General features: G+C 54.7%; 1 protein-coding gene across 14 annotated transcripts in view; it reads right to left on the bottom strand.

Annotated features, from left to right (window-relative positions):
• Nucleotides 1-15,779, bottom strand: part of Kif1a (kinesin family member 1A) — an 88,635-nt gene that overhangs the window by 40,612 nt on the left and 32,244 nt on the right. For 8 of the 14 annotated variants that reach the window (XM_013118453.2, XM_013118454.2, XM_005077207.3 and 5 more), the window contains exons 11-20: nucleotides 12,420-12,495; nucleotides 10,800-10,878; nucleotides 9,855-9,997; nucleotides 9,405-9,431; nucleotides 8,062-8,195; nucleotides 6,609-6,688; nucleotides 6,451-6,526; nucleotides 4,395-4,474; nucleotides 3,873-3,979; nucleotides 1,545-1,628 (exon numbers count right to left, since the gene is read on the bottom strand). In XM_013118453.2, the coding sequence (XP_012973907.1) occupies nucleotides 1,545-1,628; nucleotides 3,873-3,979; nucleotides 4,395-4,474; nucleotides 6,451-6,526; nucleotides 6,609-6,688; nucleotides 8,062-8,195; nucleotides 9,405-9,431; nucleotides 9,855-9,997; nucleotides 10,800-10,878; nucleotides 12,420-12,495 (886 nt within the window). The remainder of the gene's footprint in view (nucleotides 1-1,544; nucleotides 1,629-3,872; nucleotides 3,980-4,394; nucleotides 4,475-6,450; nucleotides 6,527-6,608; nucleotides 6,689-8,061; nucleotides 8,196-9,404; nucleotides 9,432-9,854; nucleotides 9,998-10,799; nucleotides 10,879-12,419; nucleotides 12,496-15,779) is intronic. The other 6 variants (XM_013118456.2, XM_040752998.1, XM_040752997.1 and 3 more) reach the window with 1 other exon arrangement.

The raw sequence follows: 15,779 nt of genomic DNA, 5'->3' as shown, positions 1-15,779 counted from the left end.
AAAGTAAGTTCTGAAGGGTGTGTTTGTGTGTGTGCGTGTGTGTGCGATCCCTCACAGGCACACCTTGAGAGGATAAAGCTGTGAGAGTAAATACTATGTTACTGTGAAGACCCCCAGCATGCTAGAGATGCCAAGAACACAGAAGGTCTTCTGAGGAAAGCCATGAGCCACAAGCAGAGCCTTTCCAGGAAATAAGCCTCGTGGGCCACAGCTGGAGAGGCCAGAGGGCTGAGACTACCAAGGCCTTTGAAGTTCACGGCACACCACCGCATGCCTTGGCTTCTAAGCATGGAGCTGTAGGACTTAATGTTTGCCCTGCTGAGTTTTTGCCTTACTTCAGCCTTGCTCCTCCTTGCTAATTTTCTATCGCTCCCCTTCACTGTGGGAATGTAAACCCTGTCTCATCATATACCAGAAGTGCGTCATTTCGGTTTTACAAGGCCTTGCCTGAGTCTAAGAGGACACCTTACACTCCGGCTCCTAAGCAGTGATGGAACTTTATGTGTGTGGAGACTCTCGGAGACAGATGGAATACGCTGTGCATTATGAGATGGACACAGGCTGGAGACTACGAGTAGAATGCTGTGGGTCCAATATGGCGTCTCTCTCAAAGTTCATACGTTGAAGGCTAGGGGCCCAGCCAGCGGCATTATCGAGAGGAGATCAGATCATGAGAGCACTAACTTCATTGGCGGATGAGTTCACAGTGGATGAGTGAGGGACTAGGGGGTGGGCTTGTTGGAGGAAGTAGAGGATATGCCCTTGAAGGCTATATCTTGTTCCCAGAACCTTTGTATTCTGGCCTCTGCTCCCTGGCTCCTAAGAGGTGAGCAGCTCTGCTCCACCACACCCTCCCACAAAGAAGCTCTGAAAGCCTCTGAAAGTTTGAGCCAAAAGCAATCCTCCTCCCCCTGAATTGTTTCCCCGGGTACCTTGTCACGGCAACAGATGGTGACTGACTTCTGTAAGTCAGTTCCTAGAGAGTCTCCCTATACGTGTGTGTATCTCATTACTCATCTATCTGCCCAGCTCTGTCTTCAGACACATGTGTATCCATGCCTCCCATCATGCAGACAACAGCTACATCATATATGTGACTTTCCTGGAGGAGACTTTAACAGCTGCGTGCATGTGGGTTTTATAGCAGCAGGGTGGGGATTACAGTATCTAATCCCAGGAAACTGGTGTTGAAGCAGGTGGTCACCTGTCCCACGCTGACTGCTCTGTAATACCACAGTTTGGCCAACCATCTGTCTGTCTCCTGCCCTGTCCCCTGAGCTTAGTCCAACAAAGTGACCATTCAGGACCTCCTACCCGACTTCACACTCCACATTAGCCCAGAATTCTGGGAGCGGAGCCTCCTCTGCCTTTCTAGTCTCAGGCACTTTAGTCCTCGAGTGCCCCACTTGGGGCCAGAGGGTCTCAGGGCTGCTCAGGTGCCCACAGCAAAGCCACCTTTTGTTGGGATTAAACTATGCCAGAGAGGACGAGCACAGGGGCTTCGTCATGTCTACCCTGCAGTCCCCGAGTGCTCCCAGCCATACCTGACCGCAAGATGCTGGGCTCAGTGACTTTCTTGCCATTGACGTATGTGTCAGCTCCTTCACAGGGCTCCAGGGTCACCACGGCTACAAGATACATAAGAGGGGCCCTATAAGAGGTCATTGCTTCAGTGGCTCAGCTCTCCCGGCCCCTGGTGGGCACCAGTCAGGCTCCTTATTCCTGGATGGCAATGGAATCTGACCATGAGTAAGACCCCTTGGATGAAGCCAAGGCTCTCAACATTTAGTCAAGGAGACACACGGGCCCAAGCCAAGACTGGGTGAGGGGCAATGCTGGGCTTCACTTCTCATGCTCTTACTCGGGTCTCTGAGTGGACAAGGATAAGAAACAGTGGCTAACATGCCCAGAAGGCCTAGTTCCCTCTGACTCATCTGCACAGAAAAGAAATAGGGATTTGTGGGTGGGAAAAATCCAGGAGTAACAATTGTTCCAAGAGCCATTTAGGGCCACCATCCCAAGGTGACCAAGTTAGACAGGGACTCAGGAATGGATTCGTAAGCCTGAGGGTGGTCAGATGCCTTCTGGCTTGGACACCAGCTCTGCACTCAGAGGCATGGACAGTGTCTGCACACCAGCTGGGAAGGCCCAGAGGCATGGACAGTGTCTGCACACCAGCTGGGAAGGCCCAGAGGCATGGACAGTGTCTGCACACCAGCTCTGCACTCAGAGGCATGGACACAGCGTCTACACACCAGCAGGGCAGGCCCAGAGGCATGGACAGTGTCTGCACACCAGCAGGGCAGGCCCAGAGGCATGGACAGTGTGTGCACACCAGCTGGGAAGGCCCAGAGGCATGGACAGTGTCTGCACACCAGCTCTGCACTCAGAGGCATGGACACAGCGTCTGCACACCAGCTGGGAAGGCCCAGAGGCATGGACAGTGTCTGCACACCAGCTGGGAAGGCCCAGAGGCATGGACAGTGTCTGCACACCAGCTCTGCACTCAGAGGCATGGACACAGCGTCTACACACCAGCAGGGCAGGCCCAGAGGCATGGACAGTGTCTGCACACCAGCTCTGCACTCAGAGGCATGGACACAGCGTCTGCACACCAGCTGGGAAGGCCCAGAGGCATGGACAGTGTGTGCACACCAGCTGGGAAGGCCCAGAGGCATGGACAGTGTCTGCACACCAGCTCTGCACTCAGAGGCATGGACACAGCGTCTGCACACCAGCTGGGAAGGCCCAGAGGCATGGACAGTGTGTGCACACCAGCTGGGAAGGCCCAGAGGCATGGACAGTGTCTGCACACCAGCTCTGCACTCAGAGGCATGGACACAGCGTCTACACACCAGCAGGGCAGGCCCAGAGGCATGGACAGTGTCTGCACACCAGCTGGGAAGGCCCAGAGGCATGGACAGTGTCTGCACACCAGCTGGGAAGGCCCAGAGGCATGGACAGTGTCTGCACACCAGCTCTGCACTCAGAGGCATGGACACAGCGTCTACACACCAGCAGGGCAGGCCCAGAGGCATGGACAGTGTCTGCACACCAGCAGGGCAAGCCCAGAGGCATGCACAGTGTCTGCACACCAGCTCTGCACTCAGAGGCATGGACAGTGTCTGCACACCAGCAGGGCAGGCCCAGAGGCATGGACAGTGTCTGCACACCAGCTGGGAAGGCCCAGAGGCATGGACAGTGTCTGCACACCAGCTCTGCACTCAGAGGCATGGACAGTGTCTGCACACCAGCAGGGCAGGCCCAGAGGCATGGACAGTGTGTGCACACCAGCTGGGAAGGCCCAGAGGCATGGACAGTGTCTGCACACCAGCTCTGCACTCAGAGGCATGGACACAGCGTCTGCACACCAGCAGGGCAGGCCCAGAGGCATGGACAGTGTCTGCACACCAGCAGGGAAGGCCCAGCACTGGGGCAGCACCATCTTCTGCAGCCCGTGGTGGGCAGACGGAGAAAACACAACTGCTCCCCAACCAGCAGGAGAGCATGCTCTCAAACCACTTCCACCCTAGAGTGGGCTCCATCCACATGGCCCCGCGGTTCCTCTGACCCCCCCCCCGCTTGCTTAACACACTTACACCCTCCTTGTCCAGCATCCCACCATGCCCCTAACCCCCTTCAAGGCAGATGGATCCCCAGAGCAACAGCCATTTGGCCACAGGAGTCACCAGGACTTTCCCAAACACCTTTCGAATAGAGGGTGTCACTCAGCTGTCCTCGGGGCTTATACGGTTCCCGTACCAAAGTGTGTTTCAGGGTCTACTTAGAGCCAGGAAGCTGGATAGGGGTGACCCACTAGGTCTCACGGATGCCTGGTCAGCAGATGGGGCAGGAGCGGGGGGCAACACTACCTTCTCCCCCTCCCCGGGAGTCACTCCGGAAGATGCAGTGCTCCTCCTTGATGAAATGCCCACTCAGGACAATGTCTTGCCTCCTCTCTGCATCTTCTCTGCCCACTCTGTTGAGGAATCACAGGCAATATAGCAGCAGGGCCTCGGGCACAACCTGTGTCCTCACTCCTCCATGCAGCCTCCCAGGGATGCCCAGCTGGGTTTTGTTGTTTGATTTTTGGTTTTGTTTTTAAATATCAGGGTGTATGTACTGTTGGGATATGGGGATGTGAGAGCGGGCCAGAGACCACCAGTGCAGCCCAGCAATATGGAGATCCAGACGCCCCCCAGAGGCACTTTAGAAAAAGCACTGTGGACCACACAGAGCTGATACCCAGCTCTCACGGGACAGTGTGGGATGGTGGGGGGCCCACACTCCCCAACCCACTGGATGCAGGCTGACTGGGGATGCTATAGCTCCCTCACCTTGTGAGCTCTCAGCTGCTACCCTTCCCTCCATCTGATGACCCATCTAGCCCCTACCTGGTGACTCCGTCTTTGATGTAGTAGAGGAGACACTCAGACATCAATGGATCCTCATTCAGGTTGACAAGATGAGGTGTCTGGGGAGAAACAAAAGGGTCACTCTCCTGGGGAGAAGCAGAGTCCCCACAGTGGTCATTCCCTGGCCCTCTGCTCAGGCACCAGACTACCAGCATGCTCAGACCTGGCCTTGCCCTCCCCAGCCTGGCAGAGAAGAAAAGAGACATGGAGGACAAGGGTCCCCGGGGAACCTTTAGTAGGGCGCCCAGGACCCCAGAGCCCCAAGCTCATCTGGCCTCACCGGGTTGGCAACTCCTCATCAGGAAAATGAAGGACAAAGAAAGCCCAGGGCCCAGACTCAGCCCATCCTGACAACAGCAGTCACAGCAGGGCCTGAATATTTTGTGGGGAACTGGGCTGCCGGGGGAATCTGGAGGCCCAGATCCCAGTTCTTAGAAGGCTCCAGTTAGTTAAGGCTTAGACGGAATTTGTGTTTGCACTCAGGAGGAGGGCATCCTAGATGTGTAAGGCACATGCTGGGCTCCAGGGCTGGTCCTGTACCCAACCCCAAGAGTCCTAGGCTCTGTACCATACAAGGATGCTCCGGAAAGGTCATTCCAGTGGAACAACCTGGAACCAAAGACTCTCCAGAGAAACTATCAGCGGGCAGGATGAGGGCCCTGGCCAAGAATAGTCTCCCCAGAGGCCTGGGAAGAACCAGCTGATGGAGTCATCCCTGGGCTACCTAGGACCTGCATGTTAGCATCCCAACTCCAGGTCAAGATGTCTGCCTCCGGTCTCCCCACCCATTGATGGCTGCCTTCTGCCTCCTGTCCAGGTCGTTCTTGCCTCAGCCCCTCCCACAGGCTTCTTAGGAGCCGTCTTATCCTCGTGTCCCAAGCAAGGGTCTTGTAAGGAAGAGGTGACAAGATGGGACTGCTTCCTGTTTGCCCCAAGGTACCCTGAGGTGAACCACTGCCATGCTAAACTATAAATCCAAGTGCACCCTTGAGCGTGGGTGCAGAGTCCCGACCATCAGCACCAGCCATCCGCCACTCTCCATCTAGGAAGAGCTCAGTGGAGGCGGTATAATGATGGCTCAGCAGGACACCTCCTTTCCCTGAGTCTCAGGAACCCTGAGGTCCTCACAGAGTCCCAAGCTAGATCATGGCCTTTCTCAGCCCTTCGCAAGCTTTGGTCACAGAGGTGTCTGTCCACATGCTCAGCCCCCTAATGTTATGCACTGGCAACATGGAGCCTTCCTTGGACCCTGGCAGAGATACACCATGGGCACTCCGCAGTGCTGTGTCCTCTGCTTCTGGGTGGTACACCAGTCTCAGAAGCCAGGGATATGTGTAATGCCAAAAAAGGCTCTCTGGCAATGCATTTCACATTTGGGCAAGTTTAAGTGAACCTCTCTGTGTGTGCACAGTGAACCAGATACAGTGTCTTGAATGGCCTGGCTAGAGCCCATAGGGCCTACACCTGGGTCTCTCTCCATGTTCCCCAGCCTGCCACCTCAAGCTATCACGTAATGCATTGTTTCCAAGCAGTCCCAGACCAAGGCAGGACAGCAGAGTCTAGGGAAGCTTCTGGTCTTATCTCTCAGATGTCCAAGCCACTAACACCACTTCCCTCCAGGGCAGACTTTCTTTGACACAAAGCAGGGCCTGGAAACTGCTACGGCTGGGGACCAGACTGTCTTCCTAGACGTTTGCCACTCTGTCTTACAGACAGTGAACTGCTCTGGGAAAGAAGGCCAGAAGCTTCCAGAGGTAGCAGACTCAGGGTGGAGGTAGGTCCACAACTCAGCTCTCCAGCCTGGGCATCTCCCCCAAGTCTTGCTACAATCTTGACGAACCCAGTCAAGCAATCCAGAGCCCCACAGGATGTTTCCCAGCCATCAGGATGTCCCGCCACACAATGGAAAGTCTAAGTAAGGTTGACTCATACCCGGGCCAGAGCCCCACCATGCTGCTCCTCCCCCCAGGGACCCTCCCCACTTTGACATCCACCAGTAGTAGCGCCACCTTGTCCACACTGACCTAGCTCCTACCTTTTTGGGAGAAAACACACCCAAGGTGCCACCATCTTCTCTCATGGCCACACCCATCTCAGCCAGCAAGGCTTCCCTGGGAGACAGAGCTTCGGTCAGCACAGCCTCAGAGGTTTTCAGGACTAGGCCCACTCCCAGCCTGTCCCCCCACTGCCCACCTCTCCATCCGGATGGCTTCCGTCCGCCGCAGCTTCTCCTCCCAAGTCTCGTTGAGCTCAGCAATGATCTTCTCTGTCTCCTGGGGAGCGAGACAGAGCATGGTGAGACCCCAGGCAGTGTGTGCATGTGTGCGGGTGGCGTGTCAAAGGGCACGGGGGAGCCAGGAAAGGGGTTGCAGAGCCCTGGGGCTCAGATGCCCAGGCCCCTCCCGGCATATGAGATTCTGGGGGATCAAGGTGAAGTACAACAGACTTTCCCGAGCACACCCCGTAGAACAAGGCCAGCAAACTAAATCAGGAGTGAAAAAGAAGCAAGCGTCCTGGAAAACACTGGGAGCAGCTCCCAAACATACCAGCCCTTCCTCGGGACACGGCCTCGCTTCTCATCAATGGCACTGGCCCTTGGTCCCTTCCTACTCACGTCCTAACCCCCCAATACTTCAGGTGAGCCCCCAAGTCCCAAATAGGCCATCTATCCCACACCTCGGGAGCTTTTGATCCTTCCTCCTTGGTCACCCTGTATTACTCCTCACACTGTCCCTTGTCTCCTTGGTCCCTCAGCCCCCAGGGACTGGGCTCTCTGTGCAGGCCACACTGCCTTTGGAGGGAGTATGAGGCTGGTGTTAGTTAAGCCCAGTGGTGGGAAGCAGGGACCACATCTGAGTTGAAAACCAGGCAGCCCGGAAATGGCTAAGAGACTGACCGTCCACCTCCCTTCTTGGTGAAGGCAGCTAGCAGGACGCCAGGCACAGCTGCCAAGACCCACAATGGCACCGAAGAGAGGCTGCTGGGACACCCCCAACTCAGCCACCGCGAGGCCCCGTTTCCTGTGCCAGCGCCTGCTCACCCAGTTCAAGACTCAGTGTGAACCTGTGCCTGACATTCCACACACGGGTCTCCCTCCCCCAGCACTCAGGGTCAAGGCCATCCAGAGATGTTCAAAGCCTTCAAAGAAGGGGCTGGAGAGACAGCTCAGCAGTTAAGAGCACTGACTGCCCTTCCAGAGGACCCAGGTTCAAGTCCCAGCACCCGCATGGCAGCTCACAGCTGTCTGCAACTCCAGTTCCAGGGGGCCCAACAAACCATGGCAAACCACCAATGCACATAAAAAATTTTTAAAAATAATTATGAATGAATTAATCTTAAAAAGGATCTTCAAAGGCGCTTACTTCCCAGGAGCTCTGTTCATTATCTGAACCTCGTACAGCCTGATGCCTGAATGCACTAGCTATTCTGGCTGCTGGGGGGGGAGGGCTGGCCACAGTGGCTCAGGGTGGCCGCCTGCCGAAGACTTCCATTATTATAGCACTATGATCGTGAGAGGTGAGGCTGTACACAGGGGTGTCCCAGAGGTCACAGGCAAGGGTGCCCCCACACTTCTCTAAGCCTCCCTTGTCCTACAGGCTGATGCCGGTCGCCCACCCAGGAGGGCCCTGGACCAGGGGGTCCTCACCTTCAGCCTTTCGATAGCCTCCTCGCTGCCTGGGGCAAACAAGATGCGCTCGTGGAGACTGGACACAGAGGCCGCACGGCTGGACAGGGCTGAGAGCGAAGATGAGGGACTCATGCCCACCAGGGCATTGGTCACTGTGGAGAGATTGTTAGGGGCTCGGCTTAGCTCGGCCCCGCCACAGTTACGGTTACTGTTCTCAAGGTCGAGCATGTCGAAGGCATGAAGGGAAGAGAGAGAGGGGGGAGAGAAGAGAAAGAAGCAGGTGGGGAAAGCAAGGGAGACAAGAAACGGGGAACACAGGCAAGGCACGGCAGCCTGGCCCAGCTGCGCAGGACGAGAGCATGCAAGGTCTCCTGCCACCCTCAGCCCTGCCACTCACCTGCCTGACCCACGGCCCGCTTCCCGCAGCAGCACCCGCAGCCCCTCTCTGCCTCGCCCCACTCCCCCTTCAGCCCCTCTCTGCCTCACCCCACTCCCCCTTTGCCTAGGGCGTGTTCGCAGCCCCCGGACTGGCATCCAAGGCCCGTGCCCGTTAGCGCCCCTGCACCTGAGGCCGAGAGCCCGCCTAAGCTCGCTCAGGCACCTGTCCTCCCTACACCCCAAGGTTCATTTCCGCCTTCTGCAGATGGGCTGCACCTGTGCTGCAAGCCAAGCTGCATTCCTCATCCCACTGAACCCAGAACGGGCCCTAAGACTACCTGGAGAAGGTGCATGGAGGACACTCCTGAGGGAGCCCCTACTCTTCCGCCACCCCAGAACTCCATCACCCTTAAAGATGGGGAGTTGGGCTGTGACACCTGGAGGAGAAGTGCCAGGCCCCTCCCAGTAGCAGACACACAGCAAAGCAGCAGCCAACACAGGACAGCACGGGGCACTGGGGAAGTGAACCCCAAGGATCCAGGCCCCAGGATGGAAGAGACGCCGTGGGGCAGGACTTGGTATCACCCTTGCTATGTTCAGCCTCAAGAAACGTCCAGTGACCCAGATGTGGGGATAGCTGGAGCAGGCAGAGGCAGGCCTGGGCCAGGAGCCAGGATAGCACAGCCTTCTGGCCCTCCAAGTCCTCGGGCTCTAACATCTGACCTTCTAGAGCCGTGGGCGCTCAGGAGTCTAGCCCCAGTTGCTTTTGGATGCACTCTGCCTATTTATTGCCTCTGTTTCCCACAGACAGCGGTGAACCAGGAACTTGGCTTGGAGACAGATGTAACACCCCATTGCCTAACAGCCCTGAAGTAGGGGAGGCAGAAGAGGTGGTGGGGGTCTCCCTCCCCACCCGTGCTGCCTTGTGGCCCCCATGACTGGGAAGAAAGCAGGGGGACAGAGCAGCAGTGGGGAATACACACATTTGGGTCCTCCGGGCACAGTGTTGGCTATGGGGAGGGCAGGCGGGGGAGGAAGAGACAGAGAAACAGAGCAGTTTGTCCCCAAAGGTCCATGTACCCATCTCACAGAGTGAACAGCTTAGGGGAAAGCAGGTCTTCAGGGTAGGGACACAGGACCCACCGAAATCCCAGCATCTGCAGCTGGCCTGTGGGCTTCCAGGAAACATTCCCTGGCCTGCTTGGGCCAGCTCCAAACCCAAAGCATGCAATCTATCCAGGCCAAGGCCAGAAAACCTGGCCCCGTCCTTGCCCGCCCGGCCTCCCACCCCGAGGCTTTCTGCCCAGGAGCTGGAGGAGGGACGAAGTTTTGGGCAACTTCAACACTTCCCAAATCTACACCACATGAGGCACACCGGGTCCCCAGGCCGGAGGCCCCTGCCCTACGCAGGGCAGACCGGCGTGGACACTCACTGTCAGTGATATCGCCCAGACCTTGGGCGTACAGCAGGTCTCGCAGCCTGGTCACTTCATCCTTCAGTTCTCGAATCAGCTTGTTGTTAGGATCCTCGTTGATAATGGCGTTACAGCGGATCTGTTTGGCCCGGTCTGCATATCTGGGCAGCAAAGGGATGTAGGAGTTGGGGGTAGGTCCACAGAGCAGTCCCAGGGGTGATCAGAACCCTGCCTGGTGAGTTCGGCTGGGGAGAAAGTCTTTGACCTAGGCTGGCGGGATGAGAAATCACCCCACCGCCCTAAAGGATAGTCTCTGGGACCAGCGCAGGAACAGCCTACAGGTGGGTTGTCTGCCTTGTCTACTTAGGGAATTGAGGTGCAGGGGCAGAATGCACAGGACAGCCTACCCCAAACTGACCACCCTGGACCTGAATCTGATATTCCAAGGTAGAGAAGGCTATTCTAAAACAGGGGTGCAAGATGCGTGTGTTCGTGGGGATGGCCACACATGTGTGTCACAGCTCAGCATGCTATTTGCCATCACGGAAGCACATGTGAATTTGACGGGTGACACAGGCTCCATTTTCCACAGAAAGTGTATACTCTGTAGAGGGCAACCATTCCCAACCCAACCAATCAAGCTGCCTTCTGCCCCCTCACTTCCCTTCCCAAAATGTCCACCTCATAGTGGGAGATTTGGGGAGAGCTTCTTGGACCTTATTTGCTAATTTAAAGTCCTCCACTCCCACAACTAGAAGTGTGGCTTTTCCAGCCCGGGGTCACGAGGCTCTGGGCCACCAGCAGACCTGAAATTTATCCTACAGGTCCCACAAGCACCCGGCACAGTTACTGCTGGCCTCTGAGTTCCTGGAGGATGCTCCCCAAAAGAACACCCTTTTCCTGGTGCTGTTGGCTGGACCATGGAAAGACGTGTTCTTGACCCAGGGTCCCTGCAGAACATACCTCAGTGTGCTGAGGGTCTCATCATAGTTGATGTCTGCTGGGCTCAGGGCCGCCACCATGGCTGTCCTTGAGTTGCCGCCTGTGGGAGGACAGTCTGTTTGTATACAAGGCTCTCCTGCTGCAGCTACAGTCCGTTTCTACACAAGGCTCCTACTGCAGCTACAGTCCGTTTCTATACAAGGCTCTCCTACTGCAGCTACAGGTGGAGATGATGAAGCCCAAAGAGAAACTCAACCCCAGGCCTGCGTCACGTAGACAGTGACAGGTCGGGCCTCCCGTGACTGCCCCTCAGCTCTCATAGCCATTTGCCCACCAAGGGCCTCCTTTTCCCTACAGCCAAGATAAGTTGTGAAGAGTTTGTTTTTGGTTTTCGTTTGTTGTTTTGGTTTTGTTGGGTTTTTTTTTTTTTGGTGTGGATACTTATTTCATTATCTGTGGCCAACATTTTTTTCTATTCATTTTTATCATTTCTATTTGAAATACTCTCCTCAGTATTCGACATGAGATTCTTGGCTTAGAGTCGGTAATAACGAGAAGGAAACAGTGACTTGAGTGTTGGCTAGCGAATCCTGTTAGGGTCAGCTGGCCCAGACAAGGTTACACGCTTCAGCTCTCAGGACCCCTGCTTGTCCAGGCCCACACTCTTGTCTGCTTTACCTCAGAGAACCTTGAGGCCATATCCCTGAGGTGTTGGTGTCCACTAAGTCTCCTACAGGGACTGTGAGGAGAGAATGGCTTGGGCACAGACCCCCCCACCCCAGAACAGTTATATGAGAGGATTCCCATGAAGCCCTCCTCTAGGGCTAAAACTATGGCCCTATGGCCTACTTCTTACTTAGGTCTCATCTCAGGTGGAGGAACAGGTAATTGTGATGACAATCCTGTCCTCTCACTGGGGCCCATCTACCCCTACAAGCTCCCGTATGCTTGGGGCTGCCATGACACATGATGCTGGCCCGAGGTGGATATCAGTGTAGCCACCTGTGGAGTGCAGAGCCGCATAGCCAAGGAAGCTGGAGAGAGGCACCTAAGATCTAGTTTATCACCCTGGGGGTCAGTTTCTCCAGCTCTGAGTGTACCCAGAGAGGACCCTGGGGTCACTTGGGAAAGGATGGGTTCCATGTTGAGTGTCCATCAGCCTTCATGTCTTCTCTCTCCCCACTCAGAATCCAGGCGGCAAGGAGAATGTTAATGTCAGTCCCTCAAACCCCAGCAGCTCAGCAGCGCTCCCAGAACCAAAGGCTAGGTCCCTATTACAGACACAAAACTAGAGACCCAGAGAAGGGTAGGAACTTGTTTAGGTGCCATAAACAAGTCGCCCACGAAGGCAGACACCAGGGCATGTGTTCTGCAGGTCCCGAGGGCCACCGTGGCCCCCCCAAATCTGCTTTGGTTCACCCACCTTTGCCTCAGGCCTTCCAGAAGGGCTGAACTATGAACCAACTGGCCCCTCTAGGGTTACTTCAGACTTGCCCAGAAAGGGCAAGAGGCTGCGTTGTAGCCGAGCAATGAAATGTTTCTTTCTCCCCAAAGAGATGGGCATAGTTCAGAGAGGAAATCAGAGCCAGGGAGTTGGCAAATGCTCACCCACTAGTGACCAGAAAATTGGTGCATGCTCACCCAGGTTTTCCCGGAGAAGCCAGGTCAATACGGAGTCTCGGTAGGGGATGAAATCTGTCTTCTTTTTCTTCTTGTTCTGTGGGAACATTCAAGGTCAAGCTTGTATCTACCGGAAGGGAAGGGAAGAGGAGAGGAGGGAGGGGTGGGGGAGTGGGAGGGGGCAAGGGGGGAAGGGAAGGGAGGCAAGTACCATGTTCTCAGTGCCTCCCTTCACTTCACCTGAATCCTGGGGTGCCATCTCCAGACAACTCCAGTCTGGACTGGGGTCAAGGCCATGACAGCACATCCTTCCGGCTCCTCCCTCTCCCGTCCCTCTGTGTCTGGGCCGCTCAACCGGACTCAAGGCCAGGAATGCTGGCATCACTGGTCACTGTCTCTTCCGCTACCCTCCCAGAACAGCAATGCCATCCGCCAGGGTGAAAAGGCTTCCCCACTCATGAAGCAGCTCCAGCGTCCACCTAGTCTCTGTTCCCCACAAAACTCCTTCCTGCCCCCTCAGAAGTCAACTCTGGGTCCGTCCTTTAATAATTTGCTCTCTCTGTGCCTCCCTGGAGCATGGACACCCTGCATTCTCCTGACCCTGGCTTCTTATAGACACCGGTGAGTGACTTAATAGCATTGTAAGTTATAGATACATAGTTGCTGTCCAATGTCTACTAGTTCATGGAGCTTTTGTTGACGAATTGATGACTGAGCTCCTGCTGTGGCAGCAGGCACAGCCCCTGTCCCCTGCAGCCTGCACTCTTGGGGAAGCACATGGGTTCCATCTCAAGGGTTGCTGCCTTTCCTCGGATGAAGACATAGTTCACCATCATTCCTAAAACAAACTCCACTGCCTCACAAGGGTGTACAGTTTGGATGTCCTTACGCCACGCCATCAAAGTGGGTTTCAGAACGGTTGCACCAGCTTCTCTATGAGCAGCATGTAAGAGTGTCTGTCATTCCCTCCTGGCCCTCCCCCAAAAGCTTGTCCACACCAGACGCTTTCTGTTTTGCCTCTGGAAACTCAGTACAAGAAAAAAGTATTTCCGGTTTGGTTTTCTAATGTCTGGTACCTGAGGTTGAATTCTCTGTCATACGTTGTGTTTCTTGTTCCCACAACCAAGGAGCCCAACAGGAAGTACCCCACGGTTCTACTGTCCCCATCCAATCCTCTGGCAGCCCCTGTCCAGTCATCTCTGCCTCTTCCCAGAACGTCTGACTGTGAGACTCTCTCTCTCTCTCTGTCTCTCTCTGTCTCTGTCTCTGTCTCTCTGTCTCTCTGTCTCTCTGTCTTTCTCTCTCTGTCTCTGTCTCTGTCTCTCTGCCTCTCTGTCTCTCTCTGTCTCTGTCTTTCTCTGTCTCTGTCTCTCTGTCTCTCTGTCTCTCTCTGTCTCTGTCTCTGTCTCTGTCTCTCTCTCTGTCTCTGTCTCTGTCTCTCTCTCTGTCTCTCTCTCTGTCTCTGTCTCTCTGTCTCTGTCTCTCTCTCTCTCTCTCTCTCTCTCTCTCTCTCTCTCCCCCCCCCCCACCTTATCAAGCCTGGATCACTGCTACACTGACTTTATTCTGCTGACTGCATGCAGACCATCTCACTGGCAATCTACATTCATGCCTGAGCCCGGCCCAGATTAAACCTGACTTAGCCCTGCTGAAAACTGACCCATTGCTTCCTATTAAATCACAGTCAAAGACCTCACACCCAACCTCAGGCCATGTCCTTCCTCCTCATCCACAGCTGCTTCCTCTGCAGGTTCTGTTCCTCACCCAGCAACTTCAAAAGTCACTCCATTCCTACAAGTTTTTATGAGGGTCCCTCACACAGCTCGCTACACTGTCCCCACAAGGTCCTCTGCCGCCTCACTCAGCCCCCCATGGTTACACACACCACCAGGGGTTCTTCACGTCACTGCACACAGACCCTCAACGTTCTACTCCATCCACTCACGGCTCCTCACACACTTCTCACGGTCTCTGGTGGTTCCTCGCACATTTTCCCCAAAAAGTTTCTTACTGCCCCTTAAAGCTCTCACAGAATCCCTTACATAATTATCCATTTTCAGTTTCCCCATACAGTCTTCACGGTGTTCATAAGTTTTACACAACACACCCCACACTATTCTCCCAATACGGTATTCACACCATTCATACAACTACTCTTTTTTTTTTTTTTCGGGCGGAGAAGGGGTTAAAGGCAGGGTTTCTCTGTATCATTTTGGAGGCTGTCTTGGAACTCACTCTGTAGACCAGACTGGCCTTGAATTCACAGAGATCCACCTGCCTCTGCCTCCCAAGCATTGGGATTAAAGGCGTGCGCCACCACTGCTCAGTTTATACAACTACTCTTAACTCATCATCAGTTCCTCCACAGTTCCTGCACAAGCTGTCCAGGTAGCTCCTCACAGTTCTTCAAACATGGCCACACAGGTGCTGCAGACACGATTCCTCACACAGTTTCCTCACACAATTTCTCCTAAATCCACACACAGCACCTCACATAATCCCCCAGTCGTAGACACAGCAATTACGCAAGCCAGTAACATTCCCTCCACAGTTCATTTTCTCTCAGAATTCTTCACCGTTCCCTGCACACATCCTCAGAGTTCCTTCACATGTTTCTACACAGCTCCTAGTATTCATCCAGCTGCCCACAGGCTTAAATTCCCCACAGTTCTTCATGCAAACCCTCAAGAGTCTTGGGCACATGCAGTTTCTCATGCAGCTTCCTAGGTTCTCACAGCTCTTCACAACGTTCACCTCTTGGGTCCTCACGGACCACAGCATGATTACAAACACTGTCAACTTGAAAAAAAAAATCTAGAGTCACCTAGGAGACAAATCCCTGGACACGGCTGTGGTAGAGTTTCTAGTTAAGTTCACTGAAGTGTGAAGACCCAACATAAACGTGAGTGACACCATTCCCCTCACAGGGTTGAGGTGGTCCCGGACTGGAAAGGAAGGAGAGCTGAGCTATGGTATTCATTCCCACTGTGCCTTCCCCACCATGGTGGACGGTATCCTCAGCCCATGAGCCAAATAAACCCTTCTCCTCTCTGTTTAAAAGATTTATCAGCCAGGCAGTGGGGGCACACGCCTTAATCCCAGCACCCGGGAGGCAGAGACAGGTGGATCTCTGTGAGTTGGAGGCCAGCATGATCTATAGAGTGAGATCCAGTATGTGTGTGAGTGCACACACACACACACACACACACACACACAGCAGAGGACAAGCTGTGGGAGTTGGCGGTCCTTTCACCAGTAGGTTCAAGGGATCAGAGTCATGTAGTCATGCGTGGTGGCAAACACCTCTACGAACTGAGCCAGCCTGCTAGTTCCTCCCCTTTTCAAGTTGTTGGGGATTTTATCACAGCGATGAGAAAAGAA

Source organism: Mesocricetus auratus, unplaced genomic scaffold (genome assembly GCF_017639785.1).
Source record: "Mesocricetus auratus isolate SY011 unplaced genomic scaffold, BCM_Maur_2.0 Super-Scaffold_100010, whole genome shotgun sequence".
Classification (NCBI taxonomy): domain Eukaryota; kingdom Metazoa; phylum Chordata; class Mammalia; order Rodentia; family Cricetidae; genus Mesocricetus; species Mesocricetus auratus.
Note: the sequence above shows the minus strand (reverse complement) of the source record. Positions and strands in the feature narration are given on the sequence as shown.